At 49.7% G+C, this 19,679-nt stretch overlaps 8 protein-coding genes across 8 annotated transcripts in view; 4 read left to right on the top strand and 4 right to left on the bottom strand.

The window, feature by feature from the left end:
- Positions 1-168: 168 nt before the first annotated feature.
- MGYG_07853 (diacylglycerol pyrophosphate phosphatase 1) lies at positions 169-1,200 on the top strand (the record flags this gene model as incomplete). The annotated part of the gene is made up of 4 exons (XM_003169636.1): positions 169-252; positions 312-405; positions 469-808; positions 864-1,200. The coding sequence occupies 4 exons, from the start codon at positions 169-171 to the stop codon at positions 1,198-1,200; spliced, it is 855 nt and encodes a 284-aa protein (XP_003169684.1).
- A 546-nt stretch (positions 1,201-1,746) lies between these two features.
- On the bottom strand, positions 1,747-3,534 carry MGYG_07852 (hypothetical protein; the record flags this gene model as incomplete). Its single annotated transcript, XM_003169635.1, has 3 exons — positions 1,747-2,408; positions 2,479-2,829; positions 2,901-3,534. 3 exons carry the CDS (start codon positions 3,532-3,534, stop codon positions 1,747-1,749), a joined length of 1,647 nt encoding a protein of 548 aa, XP_003169683.1.
- Positions 3,535-4,330: 796 nt separating this feature from the next.
- MGYG_07851 (hypothetical protein) lies at positions 4,331-6,198 on the top strand (the record flags this gene model as incomplete). The annotated part of the gene is made up of 2 exons (XM_003169634.1): positions 4,331-5,434; positions 5,509-6,198. The coding sequence occupies 2 exons, from the start codon at positions 4,331-4,333 to the stop codon at positions 6,196-6,198; spliced, it is 1,794 nt and encodes a 597-aa protein (XP_003169682.1).
- Positions 6,199-6,591: 393 nt separating this feature from the next.
- Positions 6,592-7,775, top strand: MGYG_07850 (F-actin-capping protein subunit alpha; the record flags this gene model as incomplete). Its single annotated transcript, XM_003169633.1, has 6 exons — positions 6,592-6,648; positions 6,766-6,906; positions 6,966-7,055; positions 7,123-7,175; positions 7,233-7,370; positions 7,424-7,775. 6 exons carry the CDS (start codon positions 6,592-6,594, stop codon positions 7,773-7,775), a joined length of 831 nt encoding a protein of 276 aa, XP_003169681.1.
- A 240-nt stretch (positions 7,776-8,015) lies between these two features.
- MGYG_07849 (acetylcholinesterase) lies at positions 8,016-10,136 on the bottom strand (the record flags this gene model as incomplete). Its single annotated transcript, XM_003169632.1, has 5 exons — positions 8,016-9,047; positions 9,130-9,301; positions 9,361-9,433; positions 9,504-9,646; positions 9,706-10,136. 5 exons carry the CDS (start codon positions 10,134-10,136, stop codon positions 8,016-8,018), a joined length of 1,851 nt encoding a protein of 616 aa, XP_003169680.1.
- A 3,658-nt stretch (positions 10,137-13,794) lies between these two features.
- Positions 13,795-16,582, top strand: MGYG_07848 (hypothetical protein; the record flags this gene model as incomplete). Its single annotated transcript, XM_003169631.1, has 4 exons — positions 13,795-14,016; positions 14,085-15,416; positions 15,484-15,912; positions 15,965-16,582. The coding sequence occupies 4 exons, from the start codon at positions 13,795-13,797 to the stop codon at positions 16,580-16,582; spliced, it is 2,601 nt and encodes an 866-aa protein (XP_003169679.1).
- A 120-nt stretch (positions 16,583-16,702) lies between these two features.
- MGYG_07847 (hypothetical protein) lies at positions 16,703-18,215 on the bottom strand (the record flags this gene model as incomplete). The annotated part of the gene is made up of 2 exons (XM_003169630.1): positions 16,703-17,460; positions 17,531-18,215. 2 exons carry the CDS (start codon positions 18,213-18,215, stop codon positions 16,703-16,705), a joined length of 1,443 nt encoding a protein of 480 aa, XP_003169678.1.
- Positions 18,216-19,142: 927 nt separating this feature from the next.
- Positions 19,143-19,679, bottom strand: part of MGYG_09174 (hypothetical protein) — a gene marked incomplete at both ends in the record, with an annotated part of 1,281 nt that continues 744 nt past the window's right edge. The window contains one exon of the mRNA XM_003169629.1: positions 19,143-19,621. Within this exon, the coding sequence (XP_003169677.1) occupies positions 19,143-19,621 (479 nt within the window). The remainder of the gene's footprint in view (positions 19,622-19,679) is intronic.

The raw sequence follows: 19,679 nt of genomic DNA, 5'->3' as shown, positions 1-19,679 counted from the left end.
GCAGACCTTTGTGGCAGAGCAGACAGCTACTCGAAACCTGTGGCTACCTCCCGGCAAAGTTATATTTGGAATGTAACAGAGGAGCAGCTCTTCCCTGAATTTGCCCGCAGATGAGAGACGAAGATGCACGGACGATAGGCTTCTGAGCTTGCTCAGCAGCCAGGCTGTATGGGGGCTCTGATAAGGTTCTGGCGTCGATCGTATGGCGCGGACTATTCCATTCTTATATTCCTCGTTCTTGCGTGGGTGATGGTACGTTTCTACGGACGCAACTCCTTTGATACTAAGCAGCTTCTGACGGGCCCATCCAGCTACAACTCTTCGTTCATCCATTCTACCAGCTATTCAGCCTGGATAATACCTCCATTCAATACCCCTTTGCCGTCGTCGAACGGGTACCAGTCCGTAAGACACCTTGCACAGCCACCAAGTAGAGCATATCACAGTCTAACAATATCTTTTCACTAGTATGGTCCATCATATACTCCGGTATATTCCCTCTCCTCGCAATCGGTTTCTGGTGTGCTCTCTTTCGACCAGGAAGCCACTTTGTCCATGTCACTCTTCTAGGTCTCCTCGCTTCGCTGCTGGTGACCATCTTTATAACCGATTTAATCAAGAACGCCGTTGGCAGGCCACGGCCGGACCTGATATCACGGTGCAAACCAGATAAGGGAACGCCAGAACATACACTAGTCGACTATACTGTATGTACAACAACAGATCAACATATTTTGAATGAAGGGTGGCGGAGTTTCCCCAGTGGACATAGTAGCTTCGGGTTCTCGGGCCTGGGCTACCTTTCCTTGTAAGCATTCTCTACTGGCTGGTCTATGAGTATGATTATTCTAATGTCTTGAAAGCTTCCTTAGTGGCCAGCTCCGGGCCTGGCGCCCACGATCTGGCCTTGCTCGTCTTCTTGTCTCTCTATCTCCACTGCTCGGAGCACTCATGATTGCTATTTCCCGTATCGCTGACTACCGCCACGACGTGTATGATGTGAGCAGTGGATCAATTATAGGTATAGGGACGGCGTACTTAGTATATCGCTGCTATTACCCTTCTCTGTGGTCCGCGGATTGTGATATCCCTTACCATCCCGACGACCAGGGGACGATGCACGGCTTCCAGCGAGTCGGTGACGAGGAGCAGGCGTTTCACTCACGAGTGTACGAGTGCTCTACATATCTCTCGCAATGACGGTCTAAAAGCAGTTAAAATAGGTAGCCATTTTTTAATTATTTTTTTTAAAAACATACATGGGGGGGGGGGGGGGGGGGGGGGGGCTATGCGAGGCGTTTCTGGACATTGTACTGATTATCCTTATCCATTTATACTACACGGCACATTGGTGTCTACACAATGCATATATATTCATAACAGTGTAGCCTATTTACTTCCACTCTGGCACTGCCTATCAAGTAAGTGATATAATTCAATATGTATATTAGTTTCGTAAATATTAGCGTGTGAAGATGGTATTAAATAAGGTAAAAAGGGTATTCCATAAGTAAGAAATTTTGAACGCAAAGACGAACCATCGCCTGCGCTGATACCGGCCGTGGTATATGGGATTCCACACGGTATCTCAATGCGGATTGAAATAAGTAACAGATAATAAAAGATATTCCGGTAAAAGATGCTGAGACTGTGTAGCCTGGGAGTAAATGAGAACGAGATAAGGAAACAAAAGCCCCTTTGTCGGGGAAGCGTAGCTGTTTGGGCATTTCCTGGACGCGACCAGCTTCACTGCCAGTTATCGCCTAGCTGCTCTAAAAAAGCAGCTCGTTCCCTAAGCTTAGCTTGCACTGCGTCCATTTCGTGGATGGCTTTGCGAACCTCGGTCAAATTGCCGCCATTAAGCTTTTCGGGGATATTGAAGTAGCAGTGATGCGGAAACGGGTTGGTACGATGAGGTTGGGGTTGGGTATGAGGCGGAGCGAGAGGTTGATTGCCCAGTGGGTTAGGAGGAGAAGGCGCAACAGATGATGGATTGGTTTGCGCCGGGGAAACCGGAAGAACATTCTTGGATTGCATTCCATGATGATAGGTGACGGGGCTGGCGTTAGGATGGGGGCTGTTCATGTGGTTGACGCTATGGCTGTGGCTCTGGTTTTGGTTATGGTTATGGTTGGAATTGAGACCGGGACCGGGGTTGATGTTGTGGTTAGCGTTGTTATTTATGTTGCTGCTGATATTGCGACTGGAGTTGGTATTGATGGTGTTGCGATGGGGGTTGAAAGAAGGTTCGCGAGAAGACCTGGGAAGAGAAGTGGTGATCTTTGAAAGGGTAGCGGACGAGGATGACGCATTGGGTGTGCGAGGGGTTCGTGGAACGAGCGAGGTCTTCTTATCCGCGAGTTTAGAAGGCGTTGAGTGGGAATGGCCGTGTAGAAGATGATCAGGATCTGAGGGATACATGTCAGTTGCAAAAGGACTCGGGGGCGGTTATACCTCAGAGAGATGGAATAGACGTACGGAAAGAACAGGTCCTGGGATTGCCCGTCCAGATACAACTCGCGCAAGCGCCTCTTAGAGGCGGCTGGCCGGTCGGGTTTGGAGGACGGACGCACTGTTCAAATGGGCCCCTCCCACGGACGCATGAAGTGCAGGGTTCAGGAGCAAGTTCCCCCCTGGAGAAATAAATAGCTGCGTCTCGCGTCCACTGGTTCCGGAGCTCCCTTGGCGTGCCGTTGCGCCAGGTAAGGGGCCGCGTGCAGGGGACATCGCGCAGGCTAGCAGCAAGCTGTGAGTTGGGCGTAACGTGCAAGACAGGAAAATTTCCAGCTCCACAGCCAACAACAGTGACCATAACGCTGGGTCTCGATTCTATTCGTGAATTAGCAAGCACTTATGTACAATTATACATGGGTGTAAAAGGGCGCAGCAGTGAGACATACCTGGAGCAGGGGTAGAGGGTGTTTTCACCCTAACACCTGCCTTTTCCGCAGATGGCGGAGGCGCTATATTTTGCGAGCCATTAGGTGTGCTGGTAGTAGCAGGCAGGGGAGTCTGCGCCGTCGCGCGAGGGGCCATGGAATATGGAATATCGGTATCGCCTCCTGAAGCCAACGAAGAATCTGATAGCGAAGAGATGTCACTAGGCAGGATTCCTTCTTTGTTATCGCTCTCAATATCCATGATTACAGGCCTAGGTGCAGGCTGCTCTGGAGGTTCCTGCTGCGGTTGCGGTTGCGGTTGCGGTTGAGAACCTGGAGTATGCCTGTGTGGTCCTTGTGCTGCTGCTGCCGCCGCCGCCGCCGCCGCCACTGCTATTTCGTCAGCCGATGCTATGGGCTCCGGCTCCGGTATGGGGGTGAACTTCTGGCGCTTCGTCGGTGGCTCATCAGGCGCCTGCTCGGCCATCATGAATTGATCGTATCTATTCCAGAAGCCCGGAGGGACCTTAATGCGTAGGATGGGATCTGACAAGGGGCTGTTCGCGCGACTGGCAGAGCTCCAGGAGGCACTCTCGGTCTCTGTAGTAGTGGTATTTGTATCCTCTGCCGTCTCACCTGGAGCTTCGATTTGCATCTTGAAGCAGACTCTGGTTAGCAAAAACCGCCTTCACAGAAAAGTAGGATCTCCAGGGAACAAGGCGAAGCACTTATAATCTCACCCTATCGGCTCACTCTTCTCTCACTTTACTCCTCCACCGGTCCTGTGACGTGCTGCGCGCGAGCTCCCGTCTCCTTAGTCAATCCGAGTCGGCGACGTACCTTGAAGGCTTAAGGGCCGAGAAGTAAAAGAGAGAAAAAAACAAAAAAGATAGCTCAATCTCGCCCGGATCCGCGTCTCGATCTGCCTTCAGCAACGCCAGCGAAGGCGCGCGCGACGTCGACAAAAACGCAGAAGCAGGAGAAAAAAGAAGCAAAAAACGTCGATGTTTTCGATTCTTCTTCGTTGTGATCGTTGATATTTCCCAATCGGGCCAAAAGTTGAAGTTATTGAGACAAACTATTAATATCACGTGAGCTGATGTCATATTAGATTAGTTACATAAGCCAGCTTCGACGGCGCAAAAGGAAAAAACGACGAAGAAAAGCAGCGAAAAGACGAGAGAAGAAAAGACGAGGAGCGAAGACGCGGAGAAGGACAAGGGGGAAAAGGAAACAAGAAGATAAAAAGAGGACGTGGAAGCACAGAGGGAGCGCGCGGGACGGGGCGACGAGCGGCACCAGCTGCAATGTAGCGGCGTTCTTCTAGTTACCGCAACTGCAACATCGCCCACTGGGCAAATACACCCATCGTCACCACCACCACCACCACCACCACCAATCTGCAAACGTCCACCTACTCATCTACACCACGAAACAGCGGTGCTCGATACATGGCAGAGAAATCCGGGATGGAGGGTGCAGGGGGTGCGCCGCAGCCTCCTCCGCGCGAGTCGATTCCCCTGGGCTTCAGAGACGCCGTCAGGAGCAGGGAGGATGCACCGAAACCGTCGCCCGAGACGCCGCAGCGAGCCAGTCGACCGCACTCGGGGCTCTCGCTGAACATGCCACAGCCATTTAGCCCCAAGAACAGCCATGCAGCGGCCCGAATACCGCTGTCCCCGAAGCTGGACTCGTCTCACTCGTTCGGGTCGCCGGCGTCTGTCCTGCCGCGGCGATCTCGAGGACTGGACTTTTCGCGCGCTTGCACCAACTTACACCACTCTACGCTGGCAGAGTCGTCTCCAGACTCGTCTCCCGTCGTGGGTGGCAGGGGGATTGCTATACCGCAACGACGTGGGACCGCGGGGAGCACGGGCATGGGCGTGGCTGGGTCTCCCGGCAACTCGCATCACCAGCTACACCATTGCGTTACTCCCTCTGGCAGCCACGCCGAGAAGGCTGCTATTTCCAGCTCTGTGGGCAGCGTCAACATGATGGACTCAGACTCGTCAAATACTGATGAAGAGGACGAAGACGGGTCTATCCATGGCTTTGACCGCGGAGACCCCATTGGAACCACTCCGCAGGCAAAGAAGCCGGGGCTTGGACTTTCGGCTCCGTTTTCTCCCAATCTGATACCAGCACCCGGCGCAGACTGGATGTCCGGGTTCTCCGCTGCAAAGGCAAGCCTGATGAACTTCCAGCGGGCGAGGTATCGCAACGGCAGGAAGAGACACAGCTCGTCCAGCGCAAGCGGTGCCAGCCCTAGACTGCTGGCTACTTCGCGGTCCCCGCCAGCAGAGAAAGCCTTTGACAGCACTGGGGCCAGTTACCTGTCACAGAGCCTAGCTTCACGGGATATCAGGTCAAAGTTAGATGAGCTAGCCCACATTCCCTCCGACTTTCACCTTTCTGACGGGAGCGATGATGCGGACAGCGGGAAACAGGCTGGAGTTAGCAGCCCGTCCAGCGGCTCACTTGCGGGAGGCTCCAATTCCGAGTCCGGTCGCCGAGGCGTCATTCGACGGCCTGTAACCAGACGAGGGAATCTTCTGGTACGTCTCTCGGTTGTGTTATTCTTAGTTTTCCCACCCCTATAATCGCATGTTAATTCTAATTATGGTCGCAGCCAAAACCTAAGAACTTCGCCCGTATAAGGGCGACGCTGTTCGAAGAATGCGCGCCTGTGGAGAGTGACACCAAGAAAGAGGCAGAAGTTGTTCGCCAGGTGCGAGAAAATGATGCATCTGTCGCTCCACAACCTCAATCTATATTGCCCAGCGCGTTGGAGATCAAGGATTCCACTTCCCCACGCACTGCCCCTGAGGAAGCACAACCGAGGCCGCCCACCAGCTTCAGCCGACAGGTATCCCGCAACTCTGGCGGTATCGACTTCTGGAACTCATTTGATGGACGATACAAGACTCCACCGCCGCTCTCAGCGGGGGACCCGACCATGGTATCCCCAGGCATGGAGACGGGAGTCCTGGGCCGGCAGCCCAAGGATATTGACCCAGAACCAGAAGTTTTTGCCAAGTTGAACAAACGACGACGGGGTGACGACTTCGATCTGGCCTCTTTCAAGCGTCGGGCTGTTTCTCCCGGGCCCAGCGTGCACAGTAGCCCCGTTCAAGGCCATGTTTCTGCCGGTACAGAGACCAGCCGGGTCGGTCATCTATCCAAGGCCATCCTGTTCCAGGGGAGCCATGCTACTGAGCCCACCTCCAACACTAGCTCAGTCTCTGGGCCCGTCAAGCGAGTCGGCCTCCAGGGCATGACCGAGACCAGCGACGGCTTCATGAAGATGACCATCGACTGATCGTCTGCCATTCACTGCCATTCATTACCATTCTTCCTTCTATGCCCTATCTTTATCAACACCTTCTGCAGCACCCCTACACATCTATACCATTTAGCGAGGCATCTCTGTCCATCAGCGGCGTTTTTACTTCTGTATATACTCGATATATATCCCCCTTAATCGTCTATGCTAGCATCTCACTATCAAATCAATCTTATCGCGGCTTGACTAAGCTGGCTTGGCGCGGGCTTCACCAAAATAAAACAACATCCAGCAAGCCGCCGAAGCAGCGCATCAACTTCAGTAGCAGCAATTAATTCTATAGACTGGCTTCTTTTCCTGTCTTCTAGCTGGCATTTTCTTTTTCGTCTGTTCTATCATAACGATCTCTACCACTAGCCTTTATCTGACATGCCTTCCCAAGCTGAAATCGCTTCCTCGTTTATAGAGGGAGCCCCGCCAGGCGAGGTACGCAAGGCATCACCATGGCAAGACAGCAAGGCCGCCAGCTAACATTCCCGTTCAGCTTAGAGATGTTGTTGCCGGTGAGTCTACAGGTGCCTGGATTAGCTCTTACTGCACAAGATTCTAACAGACAGCGTGTTGACAACAGATATCAAGGCGTTGACCTCCGGCTCCAACCTTATCCCTTCCCTCGAGCCGGCATTCAGGAAGTACAACGAGGCACAGCTTGCCACGGTAAAACTGGCCGGAAGTAGTCGAGAGGTATATTTGAGATTATATATCGGAGCGGGAGTATGCCGAGAAGCTGATTTTGGGAATAGGTCATCGTTAGTGCCTATAACAAGCTCGAAGACGGACGATATTTCGACGTTGAAAGCCAGACATCCTTCGATTTTGACCATGTTTCACAGGTGCGCCCCGTCTCACGCTTTCATACATCCCTGGGACCTTCATAATCCTGATATTAGGGCCATTTAGACAGCTTCCAACCCCCGGTCATACGTTCTTGAATCTCAGAACGCAGACCTCATGTTAGTGAACAACCACTACCTTGTGTGCCGGGAACCAACGCTAATCGATTGATGCAGAAAATCTTACCTCAAACTCATCTCGTCGCATGCCCGTGAACATTACCCGAACAGCTCATACGGCGTCTACCCTTCCCAGGACGACTCCTCCATCGCCATCCTCCTGGTAGCGAACAAATACTCTCCAAACAACTTCTGGTACGGAAAGCGTCCTCTCAGCAAGACTGGTCTAGCTACTTATTGTGATACAGGAACGGAAGATACCGCGCCATATACAATGTGCCGGCGACCTCTGCCGGTACAATCACCGGTAATATCCATGTCGATGTACACTACTATGAAGACGGAAACGTTTCTCTCAACAACCAGAAGCCGGTATCTATATCAATACCCTCGGCCTCTCCAGCAGATGCTGCTTTCAAGCGTATCGTAGCCGCTGAGAGAGAGCATCAGGAAGAGCTGAACGATGCGTTCAACCGGTTGTCTGAGGGTGCATTCAAGGGCCTACGCCGACAGCTCCCCATTACACGACAGAAGGTTGAGTGGGAGAAGATCGGCGCATATAGGCTTGGAAAGGATATATCTGGTGGTACAGGCTACTGATAAAATCAACTGCACAAGCTGGGCTTGACCATGTAGATAGGCTGAGTATATATGTCCATGCAACTATATCTTAATTCCAACGGGCCATATTTAAGATAGTGCCACACTATTCCGAGTCTCTATCAATGAGACAATAAATCCACAATGTAACAAGCAAAAAATAAATGATGATACCCGTCACCTTTCAATACGCCTTAGAAAAGAATGCAAGCAAGACTGTATATGCATGTGAGTGAGCGATCACGACTCTGATAAGATGGTCCTCTTCCACCAAAAGTCACATTCCTCCTTGGTATAGCTGATATTACCCATCCGGGCTACGATACCGATACTGTCCCCACCAGCACGCTCATCGTTCCCTTCTCCCATCACCATGGTGCTACTCTTTGCCGTCGGCGTAAAGGGAGCCCATTTGGGTCTGTCAGCGTATCTGCCCTTTATGCCGTTGGGGTCTCCAGTGGTGACGAAGGAAGTAAAGTAGGCATGTAAATATCCCGCAAGCAAGTCTTGGGTTTGGGATACCTTTCGAATACCGGGGTTGTACAGTTCGTACGCAGATTGATCTCCGTGGCTTGCACCGCCTTTAACGGTCGTGTTTACGGCCCAGTGGTAGAGGAAGACGGGAGCAGGTTGGCCTGCCGAGGCGTGGTACGCGGTCTGTTGGATGGGACATATGTATGCGTACTGGCCATATGCTGCCGTTGCACGCTTGTACTGAGAGCCAACATCTATGGGGCGAGTGTCGAGGTACGGCGATTCGGCATGAACGGCTGGATCAGGGTATAAATTGTTGAGTTCTTCCAAATCCGACTCAGACAGAGCGGGTATCAATTCCTTGAAGAATTCGGTGAAGTCCTCCGAAGAGTCGAGGCGGCTAGGCGCAAAAGGAGATCCCTCATCAGTGTTGAAGCCAGCAAGGATAGGGACCTTGTTCCAGATACCAGACTCCCAGGCGAGTATGGGCGGTACCCGGATGATCTTACCGTCAATCACCGGTTGGAAGGCCCATCGATCAGAAGGGTTGTAACGGTTAAATATGTCAATCGAGGCCTGTCCAATAGACCTGACGGGCTTTTCACGGAGGCAGGAGATTATTTCATCCCTGTCAATGTTGGAGCAGCCGGAAGCAAGGACAAACTCGTCGAATTGCACTGAAGGCAGAGGAGCATCAGAAGGGTAGACAGCACGAGCAGTGGTCGCTCCAGATTCCAGTAATGCTCTATGGAAAAGTGGACGTCTGCTATATTTTGTATACATCACCTGGTGGCCGATCTAGGGAGCGAATGTTAGCTGACCCTCTGCTGTGTTCGTCATAGTTATAATAATCACACGGGCGTAGATCGATGAGTCTTACCGAGTGAGCACCAGCCGAAAGGCCCATGATGGTGACCTGGTTTGGGTCACCACCGAACTGCTCGATGTTTTCCTGGATCCATTTGAGGAGCATGAGTTGGTCGTGTAAGCCAACGTTGAGCAGGTTGGTGTCCGTCATGAATACCCCGGACAGGAAGCCAAAGGCACCGAGACTGCATGTATAAAAATATTAGTCTATCAGTTCGAGGCAAGAGAGGACATAAGGTCGTACCGATAGTTGAAGTTAAGAGCAATGAACGGCTTCTCTGACCAAGCCAGAAGAGCAGCGGTATTGTGGAATCGGCCTGGCAGCTAAGGGGTCAACGCTTGTAAAGCCATGCATTGATACAGAAGGCATAAGGTAAAAGAGCATACCGGCCCCCAAATTAAAGGCTCCTCCATGGAAATAGACGAGTACCGGCAGCTTCTGTCCTGCTTTGGTCTCCATGGGACGGAATATGTTTGCGCTCAGGCAGTCTTCCCCCCAGTCATCCCCGTCGAGGGAGCCAGCAACGCACCTATCAAGCGGTCAACCCGGAGTGAACAGCAGCAACAATAGGATGAACAAAAACAGTACCTAGGACCATATTGAGAGGCATCTATTTTCCGCGAAGACTTCCCGACCGGCTCAGGCCTGGCAAAGCGCCTCTGACCCGTCGGCGGGAGAGCATAGGGGACGCCCAGGAAGGCCTCCAGCGGCTGCGGGAAATCACTATCGTCACGAATCGTGCCCATGACGGTTCCCTGTCGCAGGACGACAATGGGGGCCTGTCGAGCAAGCAGAAAGGAGGCCGTCAGATGTGCCCATGTCGGCAGGACGGCCGTCAGCGAGCCTTCAGAGAGGACAGACCGGCGCAGACGTCGCAGCCATGATGAAGACACAGCCGAAGCAGGGGCAGAAGAAGCCGAGGACGAAGAATATGAGGCCCCCGAGAAGACTGCAGCCAGGACGGCCCCCAGCACAAGCAGGGCGAGCGCTATTCTGGCCTGGCGCCGGCTTGAAAACATGGAGATGATGGTGCTGCTGATGGAGCGGCTGGATGGATAGGGAGTCTGCCGCGGATGGACATATCTCGCGTGCTCTGTGTCGAACCGCATCCCCGGCTATTAGTTAATATCAAAAGGTCTTGGTTGTTGTTTATTCATGTACGACAGCATCAATCAAACATTACAAGCTATTGGAAAGCAGCGAGGACTAGACAGTCGAGCCAACGGCGGGAACTGTGTGTATATATATATATGCGCGCACATAGTTACATACATGGCTACGGTTGCGATCTCTGCACGACGCTGCAGACCTGCTCGAGATCTGTCGTCGACTCGGCGGTGTTGCTGCTTCTTTCACTCCCGAGTTAGTTAACTAAACACGACAAAAGCAAAGAAGACGCGGAAGAGCAGCAGACGGGTTTTGAGAGCTAGGCTGGCCGATACAGGTCACAATGTTCTCTTCAACCCTGGTATCTTACACTTCGGCTGACCTCTTGGGGGCTGCCTCCACGGACAGCCCGCCCGCCAAACACCACAAAAAGGTACACCAGCAAAGACATCAGAGAAGCAAAGACATCGCCGTAGCGAAGTCACCGGGACGATCATCGACCAGGAACAGATCCTGGCGGCCCTAAGATTTGGGCCTCACTTGCAGCAAGGTGCCGTTGCACTGCATGCACTATATGGAGTATCAACAAAGGCTTCCCCATCTGTTGGTGACCGTGGACTTCTATATGCCATGTTTCCTGCGCGATCATGCTACCCATGCAACGGTGGAGAGCAGCTGTGCCTTCTCCTACTGTATTCTGACGGCGCCCGTGTGACGGCTGGATGAGCTGGTCAGCCTGGATAAATAACTAGTTAGCCCCTTGAAAGGCCGAGGATTGAGCTCTTCCGCGGCCCAAGGATGCACATCAGGGCGAAATTAACTAACTAGTTACTTAACTAGTTATGGGTCCATATCACTCACCTTTGCGGCTCAGCTCCCTAGTTAGACATTCCAGTCTGAAAGGATGCAACCCCAGCTTGACAGTGGCTATCTGTTCGGCATGCCAGCAGCACCTCCCCAGGCTGTTGACTTGGCTGGTTGTGGATCGCCTCTGTGGGCCTAGTTACTAGTCACGCACACCAAAAAGAATCCTCTCGCTAAATAACTAGTTGACTAACTAGTTAGCCCAGCCGTTGGTGCCGTCCTCGCCCCGTGCTTTGCTTTCCTAGTTAACTGCTGTCACCTTCTCAGCGAGCTATTTAAGCAAAGTTGGACATTTAACTACTCTCCATGGAGTTACAAGCGTTCTCCTTCGTCCTCTAGCCTTTTCGTTACCTACAGTTCGGAATTCGGGCATGGTAACTATTCCTGCAGGTAGAAATGAGTCAACTGGATGTAGGTAGTATTGTCTTTAAGATCATGTGGATAGTGGGTTGCTTTGTTTACCAGCGTCAAGGGACATATTCTGGCCATCTCGGTCATTTTCGGGGTGTAATTAACCCCTTACCCGAATTTCGGCTGTGTCTTGCTAGACATCATAAAGCATCCACGTCGGGTATAATGTGTGCCATTACCGGCGTCGACGGCATTGTTGTGTCGGTGTGGCGGTTGGATACCTGACTGGTATCACCTGCAACCCCAGCTAACTGACTAGACTGATCAAAAGCCAAAACTAAGGAGAGAATACATTCAGGGAGAATGCCTACCTTGACACGACTGTGAATCAACACCCTTGACATTGTGTACCCATTCGGCTCCTATGCTCGGCATCAAGCAAGCAACACTCGATACCCACCTAAAGAGCTATCAATATCGGGAAAAACGACGAGAGACAAGACACCTGATGTCCACTTCAACGAGTAGCAACGTTTGGAGTCAGATCTACTTGTGATCGTAAGCTGAATGCCCAGAACTCTTGTTCATTCTATACCTGAATCAACAGATATTTGGGCCCTATGTCTGCGTTCCCTCGCCTCGAATCTGTCGCCAGTGAAGCCAGGGAAACTAGAATAAGCAAGAGTATCATAGATCCCGCATGCTCGATCGACATTCTACTTGTTCCCCACGCTATGCAAGCGTTATACTTCCAAAGCATTCCGTAACTCTCGGATGCAGATGCATGAAGGAAGCTGGCGTGGTTCTGAGCGTAAACAATTAATAAAGGGTTGCGCCTTTTCTTCCATAAAAAGTGAGAAATCAACTGTACATAGGGTGATGCCTAAAGAGCTTGTAATAGGTAACTACCTGCCTGTCTCATTCCACTCCGAAGATTGATAACTATGTACAATACCTTTTTCTTTCGCTGCAGACGAAGCATAGAAATATTCACATGCGGGCAAAATTATGTGGCTGCATAAAATAACCAATTAATCACTTCATCAACCAATGAAAAAAGGGTATATTTTATCAGCTTGTAGTTGGCTGGCATCCAAAGTTACATAAGCCGGGACGAACCTTCTGACGACGTGAGCTTTTTTCTCTACTTTCAACAACAAAATAATAACATCAGCATCATCAGCATCGTCATGATCATAGCGGCGATGACAAAGACAAGAAAATTTTTATAGGAATGCGGAGACTTCGCTGCAAGGCGGAGCTGCTGCCTGCGCGAACTACTGATTACTCCTTGCTAAGCTGACAGCGTTTCTGGGAAATTACTCTGCGCCCTCAATCGTGACTAAACACAGTTACCGACTCGGTGCCGTGATGCGTTGCTGTTGGCAATGCATGCAGCCGAGTTACAATATTGCCCTGAGATTCTATATGCACATGCTCATCAACACACGGGTTCATTTTTACCAATCTTTTCCACATGGAGCTGGCCTTCGTTAAAAAGCTGAGGTGGAAAAAACTTGACATATATTGGCACCAATGGATTATACGAATGTTGCCGACCTGGATAACCCCAAAAGCCAGTTGGATCCCGCGTATGACGGAAGCACTGTCACCATCAGCCTCTTCCGTCCCCAGTGCGAGTACAATAGCAAAATTTTGTACTCAGGACATACTTAGTCACTCAAAATGGCGATCAATAATGCAGGGGGCTTTGTACGCAGGCCTTGGGCCGCTCGTTACATAGGCAGAGAGACCGGAGTATGCTGGCCCATACCTTTTCTAGCTCTTTGTAAGCTAGGTATACCACTCTTTCTAGCCCTGTTGTTTCGATGCGTTTAGCTACTACTTCAGCAGTTAGTCATACACCCAATCAACGACTCGTTTTGTTTGCTCAGATGTTGGGATTCCACCAGTTTATCCTGGGGAATGATATTCTAAAACCGGTTGATGCATACATTATCATCATCTACCAGATGTTGGAGGCGAGACATGCTTAGAGAGCATACATCTTCGCCCTGTCAGTATTAATGGCTAGTTGGAGAAGAGTAAAGACCACTACCCGTGTCTTTTTCTTCTGTGCCCTCTATCATTACATGATCATGGATGCTCACGTCAACTCCGCCAACTGGTCATGTCTACTTAAAGGCCATAGACATCCGCCTCCATGGCTGAGTATAATGGTAGAAATCAGCCAGAGGCTTAACACTCCTTAGCTTGACACACTCGTTTGATCTCTTGCCTGGATTTCCGCGCTGCCACAGTCTTTACCTTTTACAACGCTCGTTTTGATAATATACACTCTTTACATTCGAATATTTTGATAGCACATTTTTTAATACCTCTTTATTATCGGCTATGAAGTTTGTCTTCTTGCTTTGGCTTTTTAGCCTTCTCCTGCCGGTGGTTCAATCGGAGAACAGCAGCAGACCCCGTCAGTCCGATGCCCAGACTATAGCAGCCTTTGCAGAAAAAGGCTGGTGTTTTAACTATGGTGGTTTCTGGAACTCGGAAAATACCTTGGCCCCCTGCAGAAAGTATTGTGAAACCCATAAGTCGGGCACGCTAAACGATATCTCGGTATGAAATTCCAAGCGACGTTCCCCGTCCCTGCTGCTAGTGTGAAAATATGCTCACTCGTCTGCTAGTGTCTTTCCTTTGGTGTTTCTTTCCGAGAACTAAAGGAACAAGGCTTTTCTTATATAGATGATAGCGGCCACGAATTCGTGATTGGAGAGTGTAGATGTGATCTCGATGGGCTTGGAAAGGTCATCTTGGATACCCTTGTCACGGGCCTTTCACGCCTAGATAATATCTTATGCGGTGTCCTTGTGGAGTCATTCGAACTCATTCTCGACACTGGACTTGTGGCCTTGCCGATCGGCCACATCAAAAGGCTCGAGACCTTCATTAGGGCTGCCAAAACTGTAGCTGAGAACGGACTGGATGCAGGGGTATTCTTTGGCGGCTGGGCCAACCCTATTTGCGGCAATGGCTGGGATAAACCGTCAGAAGAACATGTCTTCGCCGAATTGGCCCAAGCATCGGATGAGTACGGAACCAGTTTGGGATGCAAAAGGATGGAAGGTTGTACCGAATCTCAAAATCACCGCAGGCGGGGAATAGGTTCATCGGTGGGTAGAGGGCTGGGTAGTCTATTCGGTAAGGGTGGAAGGCCAGGACCGAAGCCAGGACCAGAGAAACCAGGAAAGAATAATAACCCGAAAAAGCCCAATGACGAATCCAAGTCAAATAATAAGCCAACGTCAAAAGGCGAAGAGGAACCAAAATCTACTACCAAGGAGAAGCCAACAACCACAGAGGAAAAGCCAAAATCCACAATCACTGATAAGCCAAATTCAACCGCTAACGGCAAGCCAACTACAAAGACTACTGATGCACCAACGACAACATCCAAGTCTAAATCCACATCTACGACGCATCGGCCTTCAGCAACAACCAACCACTCCAGTTCAACGTCAAAAAAGGACAGCACTACAACCCCGTCCACATCAAAGCCAGGGCCTACTACCACGGATCACCACGGTATATCTTCCACGAGAGGTTCTTCTAAACCGAGCTCTACCAAGCATAATAGCACCCAGGCATCGTCAACAAAAACTCAGGAACCTTCAACTACCTCTGCCATTTGCAAGCCAGGGAAAGGGCCCGGTGGGTGCTCGGAATGCTCCGATGTACAAGCATGGGATCCGGGCTTTGTTGAGGCAGAAAATGGAGAGGAAGATGAGCATGAAGGCATTGCACACCTTGCGATCAGGGGACTTGGCTTCTTTGACTGGGCATCTCCTACCTTTGAGAAGAGGGCGAGAAAATCATCCTCAACCGCCGTAACCCCCACTTCAACCGGTCAGCAACCCCCTCCAACTCTCACGCCTAGCGAGAAAAATGGGAAAAAGGTCATGTTCTGTGGGATCACTGCCTATACGGCAGCCTATCCCAGGCCACTCGCGCTTATAAAGGTAAGCTGCACAAATTGGTTTTTGTCATATTGCGCTTATTAGTTACTAAATGACGCATGGGATTCAGAATAAGAATGTGGCGAAGGATATTATCTATGCACTAAAAACGCCGCGGGAGTGTGGAGATTTTGACTTCAAGAGGAGATCAAACTCGCTATATACGCCCGATTACCAGCCGTTAAAAAATGATGCCTCCCTACGTCTTGCGACCGAACACGTGCTTGAGACCCAGCTCATCAAGATATTTACCAAAAACATAACTGGCGAAGAGGGTATTACGTTTCCTGACCCGTATAAGAACAAAGGGACTTCCAAGGTAAACTTTTGCACGTATATGGGCGCTTACTGGGACGACAAAAACAACAATCCAATTCCTAGTATCGGAGGAACATCCAAGCAGGCAACGCAATGGATTGCCGATCAGTTCCCTACAACCGACAACTATGCGGATGAATTCTTTTTACTTCCTAGCGTTGTTAATGGTATTAAAGCGAGAGTATGTTGTTTTCATCACCTGATAAGTTACCCCTAACTAAGAATTTCATTAGGTCTGGTCCAACACAACGATATTTCTCGATGACATGTCCAAACTTTTGATGGATGAAAATTTCCCAACAGGGTCGGTCAGCAAATCAACTACAGTAAAAGCTATTGTCAAGTTCAAGGATCTCATGTCCGCCTACAAATATATGGCTGCAGACCCTGTCCAGGAGGTTCTGAAGAAGCAAGTAGGCCGCATCTCGCGAATACTCAAAAGTCTCGATACCGCCACTGCCAGCCTGGATTTTATATCTTCAAATCAGCAGATTAAGCGGAAGTATGACAGCAGGAACCTCCAGAAAAAGTGGGACGAATGGATCAAAAAACACACCCAAGACAGTATTGACCGGATTGACGGCTATTTTAAGAAGACGTACCGCGATTTTACAGATACTCGATCAAACCTGGAGAAAGATCTCAAGGCTGAAATAAAGGCTGCAGAGGAAGAGGAAAAAAAGAACAAGGGCAAGACGCTGACAGCTAAACAAAAACTGGAAGCTAATAACAAGAAGAAAAAACACGAGGCTCACAAAGAAAAATACCAGACCATGATTAAGTACCTCAAGGATTTGGAAAAGACATACGAGGACATGAAGAAGAAAACTGTGTGGAAAAATCCTTTCTGAGGGCAAGGCGGGGGCTGCTATAGGTCAACAGGTTTTGAACATTTATTGCTTTACCCATGTCTAATTCTATCCCAATACAGCTCAAGTTAAAACATCTTGTAACTAACACGGATACCTCAATCAATGATGATAGTGGATTAATCCATTTGGGCCCATAGCTTCCATCCACATCTCTTCAATTTCCTCGCTTGCACGCCACGAACCCCCAACATCGCATATTATTCTGGGTCTACTCCGTGGGCTTTCTTCATCATACCATGATTTCATGCCAGGGGCAAAATAGAAAATGCGAAACCGTCTCCTTAGATCATCCACTTTTACATATCTTGGACAAAGTTGTTCGTCCCCGAACCATACATCAAGTCGTCGGAGGGAAGGTACGTGACGGACGACTTGGGCAATCGCTTTGAGAAAGGGATCAATTCTTTCCGGAACCAGAACAGACCGAAAGGTATTCTCAGTTTGGCCCGCAAGCCGCACAAGATTTTTGACGCCATTTCCATTAGCAGGTCCACTAAATTCAGAGTGAGACGCAATTTTTGGATCCCCAGAAAAGTACCAGTCTCCGTCAGGTGTGTGGTGAGCGGGATAAAGAAAAATATGTTCCAATTTTGGCCATAGGGGTACTGGGACATCTTTTACAGTCTTATATGGCCATAATATCTCTGGTGACATGGGATGGGTTCCCTCAATGTCTATTACTGAAACATTTGCTCGTTGAATAAATTCGTGTATGGCGATACTGAACGGGTCCATTGCTGTGGGGGATGAGGTATGCTTTGGAGCTGGGATTGATTCGTCTATTCTATCGCAAGACTGCGATCTGAGGTCGAACTTCGCCACGGCCTGGTTGTGATTGGACAGTGCTTTGATGAAGTCTGTGAGAAGTAAGTTAGCTATATCTTCAGCCAGAGTATATAATATAATACATTAAGAGAGGGGATGCACCACGACGGATTCTTATCAGTGTCTCATCCGTGATACTCTCCCAATAATCGTTATAAGACATCCTCCAACAGTTCAAATTTTTCATCATACTTGCGAGATATACACCTGATGCCGGGTCAAGGATGCGTCTCCCCCCAATGCAGCCGACAATAAGGTCCGATACACAAGCTAGGGTAGGCAACTGCTTGGGGTTTAGAAGCCGGATAAAAACTGCATGAAGCCGGTACTCTTTGTCCGGGGGGGGGATATTTTTGTCGTTTGGAGATACCGGGGGTTCTAGATATAACACAATCCCACGCCCCCTTCCGAAGTTTGCCTTGACAGCCTCATCTTCGCTGAAAGTCTCAAGAATTTGGAATAACTCAAGGATGGCTGCTGAGAAGACTTGGTTGTTCAGTTCTTCGTGTTGATGACAGTCGTCTCCATCGTAGGGGGGCAGTACAGCATGATAAGAAAGCTGCTTGACGAGAGCCTTCCGATGCGCCCCCTTCCCCTGGAAAAGAGCCGCAAAATTTGACAGCTGGGCACTGTCAATACTCAAGTCCTCAAAAAAGAAGCGCTCGACAGCACGCTGCCAGCGCCTGGAAACAGTCAAATATCGCAAGTAGTCTGGCTTGTATGAATGGTCGAGACAGTCGAAAATGGAAAGGAAAATTTCCTCCGGGACAGTCTCCAAGGTTGCCATGGTTTTGTTTTTGAGCCCAAGTAGTAAGTACTAGTCAAATAGATAGATAGCTAGATACTTAACTACCCAGTGCCTGAGCCCAAAGTCAAGTTGAGTTGTTTGTGGTAGGAAGAAAGTAAGTCTCGCCTGTACTCCGTCCTACTCTGCCCCGCGACTAGTTCAGCTCCGATTGAGAATTAGCTAACTAACTACTTAAGCAGGCCAATGACGGGGATGTTCCAAGACATAGATAAAACCAATAACTTTGTGAATTGATAACCTTAGTGTAATTGACCGTGAAGTAAAAAGATAGCTTTTGTGACTTTGTGGTTTAGTTATTTATATAACTAGTTAACTGACACCTGTTAGTTAACTACAAGCTCAAGTTAACTTAGCTAGACAGAGCCGCAACCTAAATCATGAAGCTGACTCCGTGCAATAACTTAGGTAGTTAGATAACCAAGCTTATTATTGGCTAGGTTGACAGTAGCTAACTCATTAGCCGGTTGACGTTTGGGAGACTTTGATTAACTCGGAGCCCGCTGAATATTTAGCCAAACGGTTAAATAAGCCTAATAATTGGTTTGTTCAAAAGCTGAACCTGATAAAAAAGTAACTATAAATAAGTATATAGATACACACACGCCATGAGCAGACTTACTCTTCGTTAGCATACCTATGTATTAATGCTTTGTATTTTCAACTCTTACTGGTTGGTGCCTGCTATTCCTACTTGGAGACATGAAAGTTTGGTATAGGACATAGGTCCAAGGATTATCCAATAGTAAGTAATATAACATACTTGTACGCACTTCTACCAAACCGCCCGAATAGCCATGCAACAGCACTGTACCTGAACCTCCCTTTTTATCCTCTCGTGGAGGAAACTCGAACCCTATAAGTCTTCACGGGCGTAAGTAATAAACACTAGAGTGGACGAAAAGCACTTTAGACCTGTTTCGTAGCGCCTCTTTCTAGCTCCTCGCTGATCTCTACTTGGTCGGCCCATGTCCCCGAGGACTCCTTCATCGAAAGGATATCGGGAGCTCTGTCCCACGTAGATGCGCTGGGCTTCTCCGGTTTGCTATCGCACTGCTTCTCTGTGCCAGGCAAAGCAGGGAATTCGTCTGATTCAGGAACCTTTGTTTGATGCCCGGGATGGGATATTTCGGTATTTATATCGCCTGGTAATCGGCCTCTGCCGGCACCTCTTCGCCCTTGGCCTCGTCCCCCTCGGCTACCCCGTCCTCGTCCTCGGTCTCCGAACGATGGGCTGGGCTGGTTATCATAGTCTGCGGCTGGCGTGGGAGGTGTCATGGCACGCATATTATTTGGTATACTACCGTGGGCTCCTCTCCGATATGCAGAGCCCCCTCGGCTATGTTCAGAGAAGGACTCCAGTGACTTCTCTGCGTCCCACTCGCGGCCTGTCTGCGAATTCAGCTTCCTCTGTCGGTTCTTCTCCCTCTCACTGAGCATGACACG

The sequence above is a fragment of the Nannizzia gypsea genome, genomic scaffold, assembly GCF_000150975.2.
Source record: "Nannizzia gypsea CBS 118893 supercont1.8 genomic scaffold, whole genome shotgun sequence".
Lineage (NCBI taxonomy): Eukaryota > Fungi > Ascomycota > Eurotiomycetes > Onygenales > Arthrodermataceae > Nannizzia > Nannizzia gypsea.
The sequence above is the reverse complement of the archived record's forward strand: the minus strand, read 5'-3'. Positions and strand labels throughout refer to the sequence as shown.